The 18,102-nt window shown below is 39.7% G+C and overlaps 1 protein-coding gene across 1 annotated transcript in view; it reads left to right on the forward strand.

Annotated features, from left to right (window-relative positions):
* Positions 1 to 252: 252 nt before the first annotated feature.
* The window catches only part of MCF2 (MCF.2 cell line derived transforming sequence), a 55,892-nt gene continuing 38,042 nt past the window's right edge, over positions 253 to 18,102 (forward strand). Inside the window, exons 1-6 of the mRNA XM_027092451.1 lie at positions 253 to 550; positions 9,506 to 9,625; positions 10,424 to 10,540; positions 12,019 to 12,168; positions 14,849 to 14,982; positions 15,289 to 15,403. Of these exons, the coding sequence (XP_026948252.1) occupies positions 500 to 550; positions 9,506 to 9,625; positions 10,424 to 10,540; positions 12,019 to 12,168; positions 14,849 to 14,982; positions 15,289 to 15,403 (687 nt within the window). The 5' untranslated portion in view covers positions 253 to 499. The remainder of the gene's footprint in view (positions 551 to 9,505; positions 9,626 to 10,423; positions 10,541 to 12,018; positions 12,169 to 14,848; positions 14,983 to 15,288; positions 15,404 to 18,102) is intronic.

Raw genomic sequence — 18,102 nt, forward strand, 5'->3', positions numbered from 1 at the left:
ATTAAAAAAAAAACAAACAGAATTGAATTTCAAGTTACAGACCAGGGTAGGACAAGATTAAAGATATCAGTTAATACTACCTTCACAAAGATTCTTAGCATTCCACCTTAAAAATCAAATTGCGCAGAGGAGAAAGCCAGTCCCATCTAGCCCCTAGGAGGAGAGTCATTTTTTTTTCCTTCCTCCACTCCCTGGACGAGGCTGATCTTCTTGAGCAGTCCAGCACCAGCTAATCCATGAGGTTCAATCAGGCTAAGTAATTGGGGGAATGTGTCGACTCTGAATTACAATGAGCAGCAGGGAAGGCTCTGTCAGCTGACGAATCAGGGATAGTGGGTTTTTTGCAGCGCTGCCACGGTGGTAATGGAAGCAGCTACGGTAGCTTTGTTTGATAGAGATTTTTGGCTGCCGCTTTTAAATACTACCTAAGAAGCGGCTCATATTTCATCAATGTGGCATTGACAATTGGAAAAGAAGAGTGTTATTGTGTATAGGCGAGATGGCAGAAGCAACTCCCCCGAGAGGCAAGATGAGGTTCAGAAGGAATGCGGTAAGGGCTCTGCCTGCAGTCCTGGAAAGCCTATTCCCAAGTTCAAGTGCAGGGATGCGGCAGCATGGTGCTGTAGCGCAAACTGCTGAATGGGGCTTTTAAGGACAGAGGGCGAGAATGGAGTCTTGTGTTTGCATGGACTGCATTGATGTGATTCCTGTGATACGGACATAGGGGAATGTTAAGGCCAAGGAGGTAGAATGTAATTTCAAAATCTAAACGTGATCGAGTTTATGAGGAAGCACCATCCGTCATGGTACTTGTTCAAGACTGTATGAGCAATTTTGAATCGTTGGACAGAGTAGCTTTAAGTGACCAGTTAAAATAATATCTAACAAAAGGATTCGTCCTTCCTTTCACCATGGTCAAGTAGAGTATGATATCATGGACAGACCTGGAGACGACTTCATCAGCATTTAAAAAGGCAGCCCTTCCTGGGTGTTACCGGACAAGTGAAAAAATGTTGAAGTCTGATGATCTGAAATCTTTCTGATTTCATTTCTTCCCCATATTCAAACTTGAAAGACGCAGATTTCTAGCCTGTTGACAACTGTTTCTTAAAGGAAAAAAAGTGACTCACTGTTCTTGATAAGCTAGACTCTCCTTTCAGATACATTTTCAAATTTTCCCATCGTTGGTTCACTTGTATACTAAATTCCCAGCAAATTTCTGAAGGGATATTTAGATGTATTTTGGAGAGATACAAAGTAACACTAGCTAATTTGATAACTAACTGGTCATCAGCAAGGTTTTCAGGGCTACTCTTTTTCTTTCAAAACTTAAGGTAATATTCTTGATGTTATGATTTAAAATATAATACTTGCTTATTTAAATAATCAAGACAACACACAAAAAATAAGAAAGTGAAAATCAGTCATAGAAAAAAATGACACTTGGAATCAAAAGTAAGATCAGGGAAATAAACCAGTAAGAATTTTATTGTTGTTGAATGACAGTAACATCAATGGGTGAGTAAACGGTTTATTTTCCAATAAAGCTCTTGGCACAAAATGGTATATTAAAAATTACAGTTTAGGATATGAATCTTTTGTCTCCAGCTCTACACATGATTTTGTATTATGGGAATAATAGCTTCAGACTTTTAACAGACAATTCATGGTGCACAAGAGATGCCTGTGTATATGCTTTGCAATACTGGGTGCAACTGACATTAGTACTTATGTTATCAAAAGTAATTTACTTAAGCTTTCAGAAAATTCCTAATTCCTTTATATGCATAGATGTTTTCTCAGTTCTGAACTTTGTTTCGTGTAGATGCGCATCCCTTAATATACACACAAATTAATACAGCACACAAGTACTCAGTGAATAGATATATCTAGTACTGTGCCACACACAACATGGGTTACAAAGGTAAACATGGAATGGCTACAGAGCTGAAGGAGCTTTCAATCTAGTAGAGAAGGTAGGACATGTTCATAAATAACTATTAAATAACTATTATGAAAGAACTTCTAGTTGGTAGGGAAGGGCTCACAAAGGAGATGACGTTTGTTTGGACCTTAAGGAAGAGCATATGTGTCTATTACCTTTCTTGGTTTCTTTCTTCTCTTTTTCTCTCAAATGAATTACTTTAAGTGGTCCCTATGAACAGCTAGCTTGAAATGAAATTGATTGGATTAAGCCTGAAGCCCAGAACTATGGTGGAAGACAAATTTGTTCTGCTTGCATGCATAGGGGCTGACCAGAGTGAAAAATTTGCAACTCAGTTGGTGACACCATAGTTTGACTTGGAAGGATCTCTGGAGTTGGGCTGATTCTAGAGGCTATGATAGGTAGCACCTGGAAGGATGGTAGCAGTGGATTTAAAGTCCAAAGAGAGGCTTAAACTGGCTACTTGGTGGAAATTGCAATGAGTGTGAACAAGTGAGGGGGTTGAGAATGGATATGGGACAAGAAGGGCGAATCACAAGGAAAAGAGTATTGCCTGGGACTGTCCCACTCCTGAGATCCCTTGGCAAGTTATTTGGCTATCTGTGGAATAACTCTTCCTTTCTGTACCCTTTAAGGGTGGGGTATGTGGGAAGAGTGCGGGAGTAGCTCATGGCCTTGGAAACTCTTCTCTGTAGTTTGAGGTCACGAGATGTTTCCCAACTTATTCTAACGTGATGGTGTGGACCTTATCGAGGTCAGTCACATTGCCAACAATTCAGTATTTTATATTCTGTAACAGTTATATTCTGTAACTATAACAATATGAAATTATAATAGTTTTGTTCAGTAGGCTCCACGATGCTAAATTGTTTCAAACATTTGTTTTTCTGTTAGTATTTGTCCTATTTTCTAGATGTCAAGGTCAAGTTATTCCTAAATGCCAGGCAGCAAGTCTGAGTTTGCATTCAGCCTGTGCGTTAAGTACGTGTCCTGGGAAGGGTTAAGGGTCCTGGAAAGAGCTTGTCCTTAGCATTCAGACTGGCCTGGTTTCCCTCTTATTGTGACTGCATTTCTCTGCCCTAAAGATGCAAAGAAAAAGCTCTAGGAATATAAATTGTTTTCATAGTAAAATAATCAAATTTTTATGTGGCATCAGCCACTGTAAGCGTTTTTAAAGAAATAACTAGAATAACTGAAAAGCGAGCAGGGGGTGTATGAATTGCCTGTCTGAGATGCCGCACAAAAGAATATTAAACAAGGTTAATTTCCAGACTTCAGTAGTGAAAAAGCGATGCCTTTTGTCATTGTTATTGCTGTCCAAACTGCCGTGAGGCCATATAACTGGGTGATCTGAAGACAGGCATGAGGAGAAGGGAGTAAATGTCTTCTCCAGGAGGGGAAGGGGAGAGAAAACGAATTCTGTGCACCTTAACTTGAAGAACCGGTCGGAGCTGCTGCCGAGGGCTGGGGTGGGGCCGTGCTCAGAAACGGGAGAAATGGCTCTGCGCCCTATGAAGACAGGCGGCATGTTCATTTTTACTGAGGCGCCTTTAAGCAGTCACATGTTGGAACTCCAAAAAAAAAAAAAGCCTGCAACCAGTGCCTAAAACCAGTGCTGTTTCCTCTCTCATGCTGCATGCTTTTTTTTGGTAAAGAAGAAAGCAATAAAAGAAAACGAGACTGACCCTTGCTCACATCTTTTTGCTTTTTTGACAGGCTCTCAAAAACGATTTATAGTTTGAAAATCTAGGGTTTGATTTTGGAGAAAATAGGAACTGTGCCTTTTCATGTTTATATAACCATCCAGATTAGAGATCTTTAAGGCAGCATACCAGAGAATGTAGAAATGTAGTTTCCCCAAACCGAATGGGAAACCTCAGGGGGCTTGCGCTGTATTTGCTATATGTGCATCTGATCCTGTTTATGATATGTGATATGCTGTTTGAATGTTCATTTCAATAGCGGCTTTAAAATAGATTATCTTGAATCTTTTAGTTATGCAGACATCTGTATATAAAGAATAGAATCTGTCTCTATACCTATTTGTATGCTCACATGCAAACACATGCAGACTGACCCTAAAGCCAAAATGGCCTTTCAGGTTAAAATTTCTCAAGAGTGCCCTGTCCCCTCCAGATTCTCATAGCCAGCGATCACAGCCAGAGAAGTGGACAGAGCGTTGATACTGGCCCAGGTTCAGATATATGAAGCTTTAGTTCCAAGGTTGCAAACTGGTAGTCCATACATGTGTTTTGTTGAGACCATCCAGTGCTTTAACAAACTTTCCATTTGTTTCCCATCTTTGAAAATCGTGTTTCCCACAGAAGTCTGGATTTCTGGCTTTTGAGAAATCACAGATTAGGCAGAGCTGGGCCCACCTTCCCACATGACAGCGTTTAGCTGGAACTGACTAGTTGTGAAATGAGGATAAAAGAACCTATTGCATGTAAAATACTTAGTATGATGTCATAATATCATAATGAGAATTCTCATAATAGTCATTCAATAAAAAGCAACACTCCCACCCATGGCCAGCTAGCCAATCTCCTGTCCCTACCTTAAGGCTTTGAGGGGTCCTGAATACATGTAAATATATGTACATGTGTGTGTATATATATATATATATTATGCTGGAGAGAAGCTATTAAAAGTCATTCACATGAGGTTGTGGTTTTACTATAACTAGTTTGGCACCTGTGTAAATTTGGGAAAGTGAGTGGGACTGGGATTCATGGGATCTAATGCATGATTTAGTTTTCTAAAAAAATAACTGACAAATCACATGAATTGTTTGAGTGCCACCCAAGTGTTTAGTAGTTTTGCCTACTAAATAATAACTGTTGCCTACAAGTTATTTATTCCTTCAAATGGCTTAGATTTGAGAGTAGCTGTTGGGTTAACAGAATCCATGTATTCTAGGAAGATTTGCGTGGCAGCTCAATAAAGATTCTAAAATTATCCTATAAGGAACAACATTGCAAATGTAATTATACAGGCAGTAAATGAAGTGTTCATCCTTGATAGGGTGTTTTCTTTAGAAATGCAAATATCTGTGGGCTTTTAAAAATATGCATTTATTTATTTATTTGGCTGCATTGGGTCTTAGTTGCAGCACGCAGGATCTTCGTTGCAGCATGTGGGATCTAGTTCCCTGACCAGGGATTGAACCGAGACCCCCTGCATTGTGAGCTCGGAGTCTTAACCGCTGGACCACCAGGGAAGTCCTATAGGTTTTCTGTGATAAGCAAATCACTAAACATTTTGAAGGAATTAAGGGAGGAGAAGGTATGATAAAATAATCAGGAAGTTTTACTTAAGCATGATCTGCTTAGAATGTAGAAATATCTTTAGAAGCATTTTATTCCGCTTTCAATGTTTGGGATAAGCCACTTTATCAAATAGATGGAATAACTGATTTAGTAAAACAGCCAGCATGAAACCCCTGACTTGGGAGCAGCTGAATACCCGCAAACCCTGCCTGAACTCTCTTCTCCATGGATGCTGTGAACAGTGATTCTGCTTCTCTCTCCTCTCTACTTTGTTCCCTGCTGTGTGATCAGCTGTCCCAGGGCCTGGCTGCTTGTTCTCCTAGGAGTGGCAGGTTAGAGACCAGGGCCTGACCTCAGGGCAGAGAGTTGCCACATGATCTTCTCTGCTCCCATAGTATCACCACCCCCACCCCGCCCCCACCAATTTTGGAGGTGGGTCAGTATTCCAGGCTTTAAGTTAGTCATCGCTAGGGTGTTGCATCTAGAGATTTCCAGTGCAATACCAGAGAATATGACATTAAGGAAAGTCAGAGACAAAAAGACAAATGAGAGCAGATCAACCTAGAATCCATGAAACAATAAAAGTAATAGTGCTTTAAGTGTTGGCAAAAGTAGGATGCTTTCGATTTCATTTAAAAGTGAAAAAATAAGCTGGGGCAAGGCAGGTTAAGTATAATAATTATGCTGGTAATATGCCCATGTGAAGGAGAAGGAAAGGCTTAACTCCTAAAGTGAATAGGATAGAAATACACTTAGTGCTGTCAGTCTAGAAGTAGGTCCAGAGTTCTCACAAGTCCCTGTCAGAGTTTCCCCTTAAGCAAGCCTTTATCCATATCCCGAAAAAGTTTTCTACCTAAGTCTGCTTGTTCTTCTTTAGGTCCAAGAACCCAAGGTAAATTAAAACAACTATCTTATTAATTTTTTTAGAGTTGACAGAGTAGCTTGATAGTCATTATTTCTTTTAATTCTTATAATAACTATGGCAAGTATGTACCATTCTTAGCATAAAATATAATAGACATTATGTGCATAATAGATGGTAGGATACACATTATCATTGGGACTCTCTGTCTCTACTTCCAGTTCTCTATATACATTGTTGGCTTTGTTCTTTGGAATAAGCTTCCTCTAGCAGCAGGGGTCATGGCTATCAGTAGCTCTGGAACTGCACCCTCAAAGTTTCCTTCCCTCAGCAATAGTTTGAAAAACCCTAGTGTGGGACTTTTTACATTAAATTTTCATCCCACTTCAAATCATTGTGTGTTAGAAGGGCAAGGTCATGAAGAAAGAGAACAGTTCTCATTAGAAACCAATATTAAGAATAATAAGAGGTTGGGCTTCCCTGGTGGCACAGTGCTTAAGAATCTGCCTGCCAATGCAGGGGACACGGGTTTGAGCCCTGGTCCGGTAAGATCCCACATGCCGCGGAGTAACTAAGCCCGTGCGCCACAACTACTGAGCCTGCACTCTAGAGCCCACGAGCCACAACTACTGAAGCCTGCGTGCCACAACTACTGAAGGCCACACGCCTAGAGCCTGTGCTCCACAAGAGAAGCCACCACAATGAGAAGCCCGCGCACCACAACGAAGAGTAGCCCCCGCTTGCCACAACTAGAGAAAGCCCACGTGCAGCAACGAAGACCCAACGCAGCCAAAAATAATAAATAAATAAAACAAATAAATTTATTTTTAAAAAAAAGAGTAATAGGAGGTTGTCTTAGTCCTTATGGGCTGCTATAACAGAATAGCATAGACTGTGTGGCTTATAAACAACAGAAATTTATTTCTCACAGTTCTAGAGTCTGGAGTCCAAGATCAAGGTGCCAGCAGATTCGGTGTCTGGTGAGAGCCTACTTGCTGGTTTGTTCATAGATGGCCATCTTTTCTCTGTGTCTTCACATGGCATAACGTGTGAGGGAGCTCTCTGGGGTCTCTTTTGTAAGGGCACTAATCCCATTCATGAGGGCTCCACCTTCATGCCCTAATCATCTCCTGAAGCCCCCACCACCAGATACCTTCACTTTGTGGGTTAAGTTTCAACATATGAATTTTGAGGGGAGGGGAAGTAGTTTCTCATGAAGGGAGAGGGTAGTACAGATATCGCCACCTAGAGGAGTTTTCAGGTAGATAGCCATCCCGATTTGTGTCTATTTGTAATCATTGTTTAGTTTATTGATTTAATTTTGCGCTCCTTTCTTTTACCTATTTGTATCACACTCAGTTCTCTTTCCCTGACTCTAGTTCTCATCGCCACTTGTTTATGTTTTTATCATCATCTCAAGTTGAATTTTAAAAATCTCCAGTTTTGAATGTCATTTCAGAGTCTAGGTCTTATCCCTCTATGAAAGTTATTCTTTTTTTTTTAATAGACTTTATTTTTTAGAGCAGGATTAGGTTCACAGCAAATTGAGCAGAAAGTACAGAGTTCCCATATACCCCTGCCTCCACAGTATCTTATTAACTTTTATAGTTTTCTTCAATTATTAATATTCCAGCATTCCTAAAAGATGACTGTATTTTAAACATTTTGGACATATTTTGCTTTATTACGCTTTAACCCACTGTTCTGAGACTGATGACTCCGAACTCTACATTCCCAGTGTAGGCTTCTTTCCCTCCTTACTTGTATGTCCATTTGTCTGATGGACATCATCAGATTGTCCTAATGACCCTTCCAACAGGTCAAGGAATGGGAATCGTATCATATCCCCCTCCTGAAAACCTGCTTCTCTTGTGTTCCCATGTCAGTGAGGGTCGTACCATTCACCCAGTTACTTAAGCCAAAAATCTGGAAATTGATTGTCCTAGTCTTTCCTTTCTCATCAGACACAGCCAGTCATCATGCCTTGCAGAGAGTACCTCCTAAATTCTACCCTCATCCCTGCTATTGTTGCTCCAGTTCAGAAACTCACCATCCCTGGCTTGGAGGACTGTTCCAGCCTTCAGGCTCATCTGTTTGCTTCCACTCTTGTCCAAATCCTGTCCTTTTCCAGAGCCAAAGTGATCCTTCTAAAATGCAGATCTGATCGTGTTGCTCTGCTGCTTAAAAACTCTTGAGTCTCCCTTTGCCGCCAGGAAAAAACCCAAGGTCTTTCCTGATCTGGCTCCTGCTCATCTTTTTAGCACCATCTCCCATTGCTGCACCCCTCCACTCCCATCAGCATTTTCCTCTAGTTTTCTGGACTGGGACCTCTTGATGTGGGGCAGACTCGGGTGCCGACTCAGACTTTACCAGCTGGGTCAAGTTATACTTAAACTCTATGAGCCTCACTATTTTTTGTTTGTAAAAGAGGATAGCCTAACTAATTCACAGGATTATTATGAAGAGGAACTGTGATAATGTTGGCAAAATACTTCGTATACAGTAAGCATTTGATATGTGGTGTTTTATCATTTATATCAGGCTATACTATTCCACCCCTTGCAAATTCTGCATAGTGCCCTCCTTGTCTTTTGCATTCTTTCATTTAATGATTATTTCTTGACCACCTACTATGCGCCAGTATTCTAAGAAGCTGGGAAACATGGGTGCACCAGAACAAGATTCTAATCCAATTTATTCCTCTTTATGGGAGACCTTTTTGACATTCCTAGGTCTAGGATGCTCTGTGCTACCACTTCCTGTTGTATATTATTCTAATTCCCTTGTTTCATTGATCAACTTATCGTCCTATAGAGTAAATGATACTAATGGACTCTACTATTAGATTGTCATTTTCTTGCAAGCTGGGTAGGGACTATATTTTATTAATTTGTGTGCACCAAGTGTTAACAGTGCCTGATAATCATTCACTTAAATACATGGAGTAGGACACGTAGAAGATATTCTGTGAATGTTGCTTGGCTGAACTAAAAATATGAGTCCATAAAATAGTTTTCTTCCATTGTTTACTGCAGGTATTCAGTATTTCAGCTCCCTTTGGCATTTAGGGTTATCCTAGAAACCTGCCTCCTAATTCTGTTTTACAGGGATTAAATGCAATTTGAGTGCAAACAACTAAGTTTAAAATGAAGTTTAAGAGCATAATTTTTCATAACTTGGGATTGACTTTAGTGTGAGAAAATTCCAGGCCACGAGAACTGCAAGGATCTGACCTGATGACCTTACATTAGTTTTATTTCTATTTTTGTGTTTTTAGATTTTATCAATATCCATTTTTTAAAGTTTTATCCTTTTAGTGGCTTTTATGACTTTAGAATTTGTTTTCTTTAACTATATATTTTCTGCCATGTGCTCACTTGAATGCATGTTTTGACAATTTTTTCTTGCTTTCCTGTGGTCTTTCTATAGGCTTCCTTCCCTGGGAACTTGCACTTGGTTTTGGTCCTTCGTCCTACCAGTTTTCTCCAACGAACTTTCACAGACATTGGATTTCGATTTAGTCAGGAAGATTTCATACTCAAATTACCAGTAAGAGTATTTAAATGTTTTGTCCCTTTCTCATGAAGACTTTGCACCATGCTATTGATGTTTTACATGTGGTCACAGAGTGTGTAAAAGAAAAAAATAGAATTTATCTTCCCAAAATGTAAAATCAAAACGCCTAAAAGTCTTCTGCTCCTACTGTTAAAATAGAGGAAAAGATTAATCAACTTGTAACAAAGCAGTTCCTTTTGAAAAAGATGTACGTCACATATGTTGTATATGTGTATATATGTATGTGTGCATGTGTATAAAATCAGGACATTTTATTTTTAGAGAAAAAAATGAGTGTGTGTTTTATGTATTTGAACTCCCATGAACTTACATCCTGAGCTAGTTCAGAGTAACTTTTTTTTTCAAAAGATATTTTGATACGTTTTTAGAGTTAGGAATAGAGTGCTCATAAATTTGGGTACTTTTGCAAAGATCAGTCCCTCCTGATAAATTATAATTTACTGCAGAAAGCCCTTTTACTTTGTTATGGGCTTAACATTCTTTCAGAAGGTTGACCACTGACAGTGCAACATTTTAGATCAGGGGGAATCAGGTGTTTGGGTTTCTATGGCGATTACCTTCGCTTTACAGAGAAATGTTTTGTAAATGACAACTGTTATTCCCTGAGGGAAGGTAGTGTATCCATGTGGGAGGGGATGTACAGGAGAGAATTGTTAGAACCGTTTATAAAAGATAACATTCTACTAAATGAATGCTAAAGTTCATTGTACGGCTGTGTGGAGGGATGCCACGGAGGGCAGTTAACAGTATCTTTCTTGCTTATTTATGTAGGTGGTTATGCTGAGCTCAGTTAGTGATTTGCTGACATACATTGATGACGAGCAGTTAACCCCTGAGTTAGGCGGCACCTTGCAGTACTGCCACAGTGAATGGATCATCTTCAGAAATGTATGTTTCTTTTGCCCTTACTGTAGAGCGTGTAGTTTGTGTTAGCTTTGAAATCTAGTTCTAGAGTTGTTTGTTTTCCTCCTTGGGGAAAACAGGTTTCTGGGGCTCCTATTTTACAAAAACATGTATAATTCAACATCTTGATTTTCTTCCCTAGGAAGTATCTAGAAATGATGCAGAGTCACTGAGGATGGCATTTGAGTGAGAGGCCTATAGGGAGTAAGGAGATCCTACTGTACCCACCCCCTCCTGTGGCCGTGTAGTAACTTGAAGAAACCAAGCGTTTGGGTTCAAATCCTAGCAGTGCTGATTTTTAGGGATATAGCTTTGTGCAAGTTGTAAAAGCTCTCTCAGCCTCAGTTTTTCCAAGTATAAAATGGGAAGAATAAGACTTTACCTCATAGGAATATCAGGAAGATTAAATGAGATTACAGATGTAAAATGTTTGGCATTGTGCCTGGCCTATGGTCCACCCTCAAAAAATGCAAGTAATCTTATTAATCTCATCAGCTTAGTGATTCTCCTGGGGCAGTTAGATTTGTAGCAAAGATGCCTTGTGTTCCAGAAATGTACGAATAGGCAAGGGCCCGGTGCCTCACAGGTGTGAATCTGTCCTATAAAAATCTTTACTCCAAATCCCAGAGATATGGGAACCCTTCTGAAGGAAATAATGATATTTAATTCAATCAGGATTCTATTTTCCTCATCCTTATTTTCATTCAGCAGTCCTGTTCACTCGTATGAAAGTGTATTGTCAAAATAAGCAGTGTCTTGCCTTTACTAACCTATAAAGCTATAAATAAAAGAGCAGACACCTTGAGTTGCATGGTAAACAAAGGGTTAATATGGTCTCTACATGTTGTCCTTCTTTCTCTGAGTCATTGATTTTGGAAACAAAATAAACAACCCAACCTTACTTGACATTTTAGGGCAGCAGAGCCTTTGGGGGTCACAATTTCAAATCTTCCCCAGTACCTGAAATGAACTGTTGTGACTAATATTCCTCTGTCACCTTAGTCCATTGCCTTGTTTGAATGCTAATACTTGCTCATAAATGCTAATAAATATAAAGTGGCTTTGATGTTCTCATTTCTCTTCAGAAGTAAAGTTATTATAAAATAATTTTGCAGTTTCAGAATTTAATAGAATAAGGAAACACTGTGTTTTGCAAGAGAATAAAACAAATTACTCTTTACATGGCATCTTTAAGAAAGAGTTTTCATCGGTGTTCGAGAAATAAGTACAGAAGTTTAGGTAAAAGACATTTGAGAAGACTTTCTACCTCACTTCAGTTTCTTAGGGGCTTAGATGCAAAGTTAGAGTTGATTGTCAAGGGCATTGCCAGCTTTCCTCAGCAGAGTTCATAGTATATGTGTTTGCTGTCATACCTAAATGAAAGTTAATACGATTGCTGGTCTAGGTTTTGATATGCTGGCAGAACTTCCATACAATTAAAAGCATCACGGGCTCCTTTGCAGGCTATAGAAAATTTTGCCCTCACAGTGAAAGACATGGCTCAGATGTTACAGTCCTTTGGAACCGAACTGGCTGAGACAGAACTACCAGATGATATTCCCGCGATAGAAGAAATCCTTGCAATTCGTGCTGAAAGGTACCACCTGTTAAAGGTATGTCTGATAGAGGGGACAAACCAAAATTTCCCATGGTCTTTCTTTTGATAGAGAGATGTTGAGTGTCCATTTCACACAGATTGCTGGGTAGGGAGACAAAGGAGATATTTATATATTATAAAGCACACTATTAAAAAAAAAGAATACAAGAGGAAGATGTCCTGGATATGTTGAATCGAAGTGTCCCTTGTTTAAATGGTGCATTCTCTTAAGCAGCTGTTTATTTGTAAATAGAATAGTTTATCAATGCTTCAGAATAAGAGATCCACAGTCATTTTTGTTGCCATGCATTCTGTATCTTATAGAAAGGCCCTCTCATTTGGAAAGCTAGAGTGAGGGTCAAGAGGCAGACAGGTGTTCTGTTTCAACATCCAGCAGAGGTACACTGTGAAGTGGAGAAGGAGAACTTGATGAGGAGTCAGGAGGCCTGGTTTCTTGTCCCAACTCTGCCATATACTAGCATTGTGACCAAGCCAAACATGGCTAAATTGATTACAAGCTTTCTTTTCCACAGAGTACTAGTTCCTGATGTCTTCTACAATAGACCATAGCTAGCAAGTTGATCTTACTCTCCTCCCCAGTTGTCTGGAGTGTTGTGTTGTGAAGGATTCTGAGTCACGTTTCAGACAGTCACCAAATACTTTTAGATTCACTTTCCCCCAAAAGTCTGAGCATGATCTGAACAAGCACCAGGCATCCCTGTAAAACTCATGTCCTTTGTATGATAACAGGCATGCTGGGGGCACTGACAGATACAAGCTCTATGTGGAGGTGACATTTTTATGTTAAGAAGAGGAGAGAAATGGAAATTTTGAATCATAATCTAAAAGCAAAACTCTATTCAAGGAAAAAAAGCTCTGCCCCTCACAAGTTGAGTGACTTGGTCATTTGCTTACCCTCTCTGAGTCTCAGTTTCCTTATATGTGCGATGGGGTTGATGATGATGATGATGATACATGCATACCTTGTAGGGCTGTCGTGAGGATGAAATGAAGTAAGTATCTGATGTGTATCAAACAGTGTTTGACACGTAGTTGGCACTTCATAAACAGTAGCTCTTAATGTTTATGTTCTTAATTCGTGTTGGTATCTTGGAACCTGTTCCCAGAAAATACATGGGCACCCAAATTTTTCCTTAAAGTTTCAGAGGGCCTTTGCATCTCCTGAAGGGAGTGCTAGATCACTCTTAGATCCCTAAAGGATCAAGATCCTTCTAAGGTTCAGACCTTCTGAATAGAAGTACATGCTTCATGGTGAATTCATTAATCCAAACGTGAAGTAACAGAGTACTTATGGCCGGCAGTGATTGGTAACAATTAAGGATTTGTAGGAAAGGTATCTAACTATATCTGAATATGCATTAAATATTATTTGTAACTGTATGCTTTCTAGTGTGGTAGTCTTTATTACAGTACTACTGCTTTATTGGAGCACATTAAAAATATTAACAAAATAGAATAGAATAAATTAGAACTTTCTTTTTTTATTGAGGTATAGTTGATTTACAATACTATATTCGTTTCAGGTGTACAGCATAGTGATTCACAATTTTTAAAGGTTATGCTCCATTTATAGTTATTGTAAAATATTGGCTATATTCCCCATGCTGTATCCTTGTCGCTCATTTTATTTATTTATTTATTTATTTTTTGCTCATTTTATTCATAGTAGTTTGTACCTCTTAATTACCTACCCCTATTTTGCCCCTCCCCCCTGCCCTCTCCCCACTGGTAACCACTAGTTTGTTGTCTGTATGTGTGAGGCTGTTTCTTTTTTGCTATGTTCACTAGTTTGTTATACTTTTTAGATTCCACGTATAAGTGATATCATACAGTATTTGTCTTTCTTTGTCAGACTTACCTCACTTAGCATAATACCCTCCAGGTCCATCCATGTTGTTGCAAATGGCAAATTTCATTCTTTTTAATGGCTGAGTAATATTCCATTGTATATATACACCACATCTTCTTTATCCATTCACCTGTTGATGGATACTTAGGTTGTTTCCACATTAAATTGGAACTTTCTTTTTTTATTAATTAATTAATTTATTTATGGCTGTGTTGGGTCTTCGTTGCTGCGTGTGGGCTTTCTCTAGCTACAGGGAGCGGGGGCTACTCCTCGTTTTGGTGCGCGGGCTTCTCATTGCAGTGGCTTGTCTTTGTTGCAGTGCATGGGCTGTAGGTGCTCAGGCTTCAGTAGTTGTGGCACACGGGTTCAGGAGTTGTGGCTTGAGAGTGCAGGTTCAGTAATTGTGGTGCACGGGCTTAGTTGCTCCGCGGCATGTGGGATCTTCTGGGACCAGGGCTCGAACCCATGTGCCCTGCATTGGCAGGCGGATTCTTAACCACTGTGCCACCAGGGAAGTCCCTAAATTAGAACTTTCTACCTGTGACAGAAGGAGGCTACAAATCGAGCATGGGGTACTTCTGTCTGTAAAGATCTTATAAAATTAGTGATTGCAAATCCATCTCAATAGGCAGGGCTTCTTGGAGATCCTCACGGCTTTTGGATTCTGTGATAATGAGGTATTCCTTGATTTTTCACTTATGAAAGCAAAGGCCGTTCTAGAACTGCTGTTTCTATTCTGCGTGCTGTTGCTGTATGCTTCCTTTTCCCCAGGTCATTCAGAATAGGTTCCCAGCAGGCTGATTCATCGTATTTTGCCTTTGTACAGAAGGATATTACAACTGTAACCAAAGAAGGAAAAATCCTGCTAACAAATCTGGAAGTGCCTGATGCCGAAGATGCTGTGAGTTCAAGACTTGAAAATCATCAGCAAATTTGTGGTGACTGGCAAACTATTAATAAGTGAGTAGTACTCTTTTGGGTTTAGAGTTACTTATTTTATACCTTTGAAAGGGAATTATACATTGTTGCTGCTACCTGTTAAGTGTGAAAGTATTCCTGGACCTCTGGGAATCTGAGAACTCCTTCCTGAGATGTCTCCCAGAGCTTAGTTTGCTCAGAGAGGAGGTTCTGTGGACACTGATAGTCTCTACCTGGACCAAATGTCATGGGCTGTGACTTTGCCTATAATTCTTAACATCCAGACCAGGTTTATCTGCATACCTGCAACACAAATCGTTGTTTTAATTATGACTTTGCTTTGTTAAGATTGCTCACTCAAGTACATGATATGGAAATAGCTTTTGATGGATTTTGGGAAAAACACCAGCTAAAAATGGAGCAATATCTGCAACTCTGGAAGTTTGAGCAGGATTTTCAAGAGGTCAGTTAAAACTTTCCTTGATACAGTGTTTTTCATTATGCTGGAGGTTCTTGCTCCTTGATCATCAGAAACAGTCTTGCAAGGTGCCCATTTATACCCCCAGAGAGGTGAAAAGAGGAAAGTGTGAGTGAACCTTGACTTAGAATGAAGAAAACAGCTTCGAAAATGCCAAGACTTCTACTTCTCTGGCTTAAACTCATTTCTTATGAGAAAGCACTTAAGTCCTAACATAGATGACAGGGATAAAGTTGCTATCTACACTGATGTTTGATATTCAAATTTATTTTAGATACAAAATGCTTTTGGACTATGGGATAACTTTCCAAGGAAATAATACCAACTTCCTTCATGATTTTTTTTTTTTCCCTGGTATGCGGGCCTCTCACTGTTGTGGCCTCTCCCGTTGCGGAGCACAGGCTCCGGACGTGCAGGCTCAGCGGCCATGGATCACAGGCCTAACCGCTCCGTGGCATGTGGGATCTTCCCGGACCGGGGCACGAACCCATGTCCCCTGCATCAGCAGGCGTACTCTCAACCACTGCGCCACTAGGGAAGCCCCTTCATGATTTTTTAAATACCATATATCTATGCTGACCATATTTAATATAATCTAACGAAACATTTTTTTCTGATCCAGCAATTTATTTTCTATGAAAAGCCTGATGGATGAAATTAAATCATGTTTAATTATACATTATTTAAAAGGTTATAAGTATATTCTAGTTCCATCCTTCTGAAAAATCCATCCCATATGGATTTATTTTCTTCTTTTCTTTAATGGTCAGCATCCAAGCTTCTCCCAGTCTCTGTCATAGTATTTTCCCACAGATCCAAGGAAAACTCACTTCTTTCTCTTGCACGTGGTCAGCTTGTTCCCACCCATGAGTGGCTGACTCGTCTGGCAGAATCAGTTGGGGGAGCGGCACTGCGTTCTGAACCCAGGGCTCAGTTACTACCAGCCTTTTCCCTCCAGTGATTCAGATTTTGAAGTGGTGCTCTCCAAGAAACCTTTCTTCAAGAGAGAATAGGTCAAATTGCTCTTGGGCCTTCCAGATTATTTGTGTCAGTCCCTCCTCCCCAACCAAACACATGCAAAAACAACACTCTTCCTGAATAGACCCATTGCGCCTCTACTTATATGTTAAGTAGAGGTCTATATTCTGTTTTGTTCAATGTGGGCCTGAGTTGCCTCCAGGTTAAATTCTTGCCCTGTGGTTATAGTCTGTTTCATGCAGTCATTGTTGCCTCCGATCAGTATTGCTGTAGTTTGTCTTGGATTGTAATCTCACTGACACGATCTGTCTCTCATAGTGACATGCAGATGGGTTCTGGCTTTTTAGGAATTAACTAAATAAAGGCTTAATTGGCAATTCAAACTTACAAGAAAAAATTGAATATTCTCAAACTTGAGATACTCTTGAAGGTACAGAATAGGAATATTTTCTTGCATAATCACAGTACAGCAATCAAATTTTGTACATTTACGAATAATGCAATAGTTTTCTAATTATCTGCCATCAGTATTCCGATTTTGTCAATTGACTCAATCATGCCATTTATATCATTTTCCCCCCTCAGCACAGGATCCAGTCTAGAGAGTCAGGTATTGCATTAAGTTGTCATGTGTCTTTAGTCTCCTTTAATCTATAACATTTCCATAGCCTTTCTTTGTCTTTTATGACACTGACATTTTGGAAAAATACAGTCATTTTTAAAATAAAATATTCACCATTTTGAGTTTGTCTGACATTGTCTCATGATTAGATTAATCTCCGCATGACCAGCAAGAATACTGCATAAGTGATGTTTCCTTTGGAGGGTATCACATCTGCAGGTAGATGAGGTCCATCTGCCCCTCATTGTTGGTAGGGGTTTTGATCACCCTGTCAGAGTGTTGTTGAATTTCTCCAGAGTATAGTTACTTTTTTCCCTCTTGCAACTAGTAGACAATATGTGGGGAGAAAATTTAAAGCCATGCAAATATCTTGTTCCTCATCAAAAATTCCCCATCCAGTTTAGCATCAACTGATGATTCTTGCTTCAAAGTATGATGGTTGTGAAATGCTGATCTTCATATCTCAGTGTAGATATGTCATGGAGTTGTAACTGTTTCAGGCCCACCAATAGGAACAAGAGTACAAATCATTTTGAAGAAGCTAGAAAATTGTCTATCAAGAATACTGTCTGGGGGAGTTCCCTAGCATTCCAGTGGTTAGGACTCTGCGCTCTCACAGCTGAGGGCCCGGGTTCAATCCCTGGTTGGGGAACAAAGGTCCCACAAGCTGTGCAGTGTGGCCAAATAAATAAAGGGGGGTTTTAAAAAAAAAAAAAAGAATGCTGTTTGGTGTTTATCTATTTATTGGGCTCATGGCTTCCTAGTTTTTAATTCATTACTGTTCTTAACTGTTTTGGTGTTTCCACCTGACTGCTGTGTCCTTGTGACATGTCCAAACATTTTGATCACTTCTTTACTTCCTGGCATAAAGAGATGTTCTAAACTAATCTTATTCCTACTCTGCTTCAGCCCTGGAACCAGCCAATTTCCTGCAAAGCCCCACTTTCTTTTTCTGGGAAATGATATTAAAGACCAAGATCTGGGTGCTAGGTGTGCTCATTGCTACTGAAGGGTCTTTGTTTCTAGAACCATTCACCATAGAGCTAGGGAATATATATGCATGTATATACACGTATATATACTT

The sequence above is a fragment of the Aethalodelphis obliquidens genome, unplaced genomic scaffold, assembly GCF_003676395.1.
Source record: "Aethalodelphis obliquidens isolate GAN/ISIS:26980383/991018 unplaced genomic scaffold, ASM367639v1 scaffold78, whole genome shotgun sequence".
Classification (NCBI taxonomy): Eukaryota; Metazoa; Chordata; class Mammalia; order Artiodactyla; family Delphinidae; genus Aethalodelphis; species Aethalodelphis obliquidens.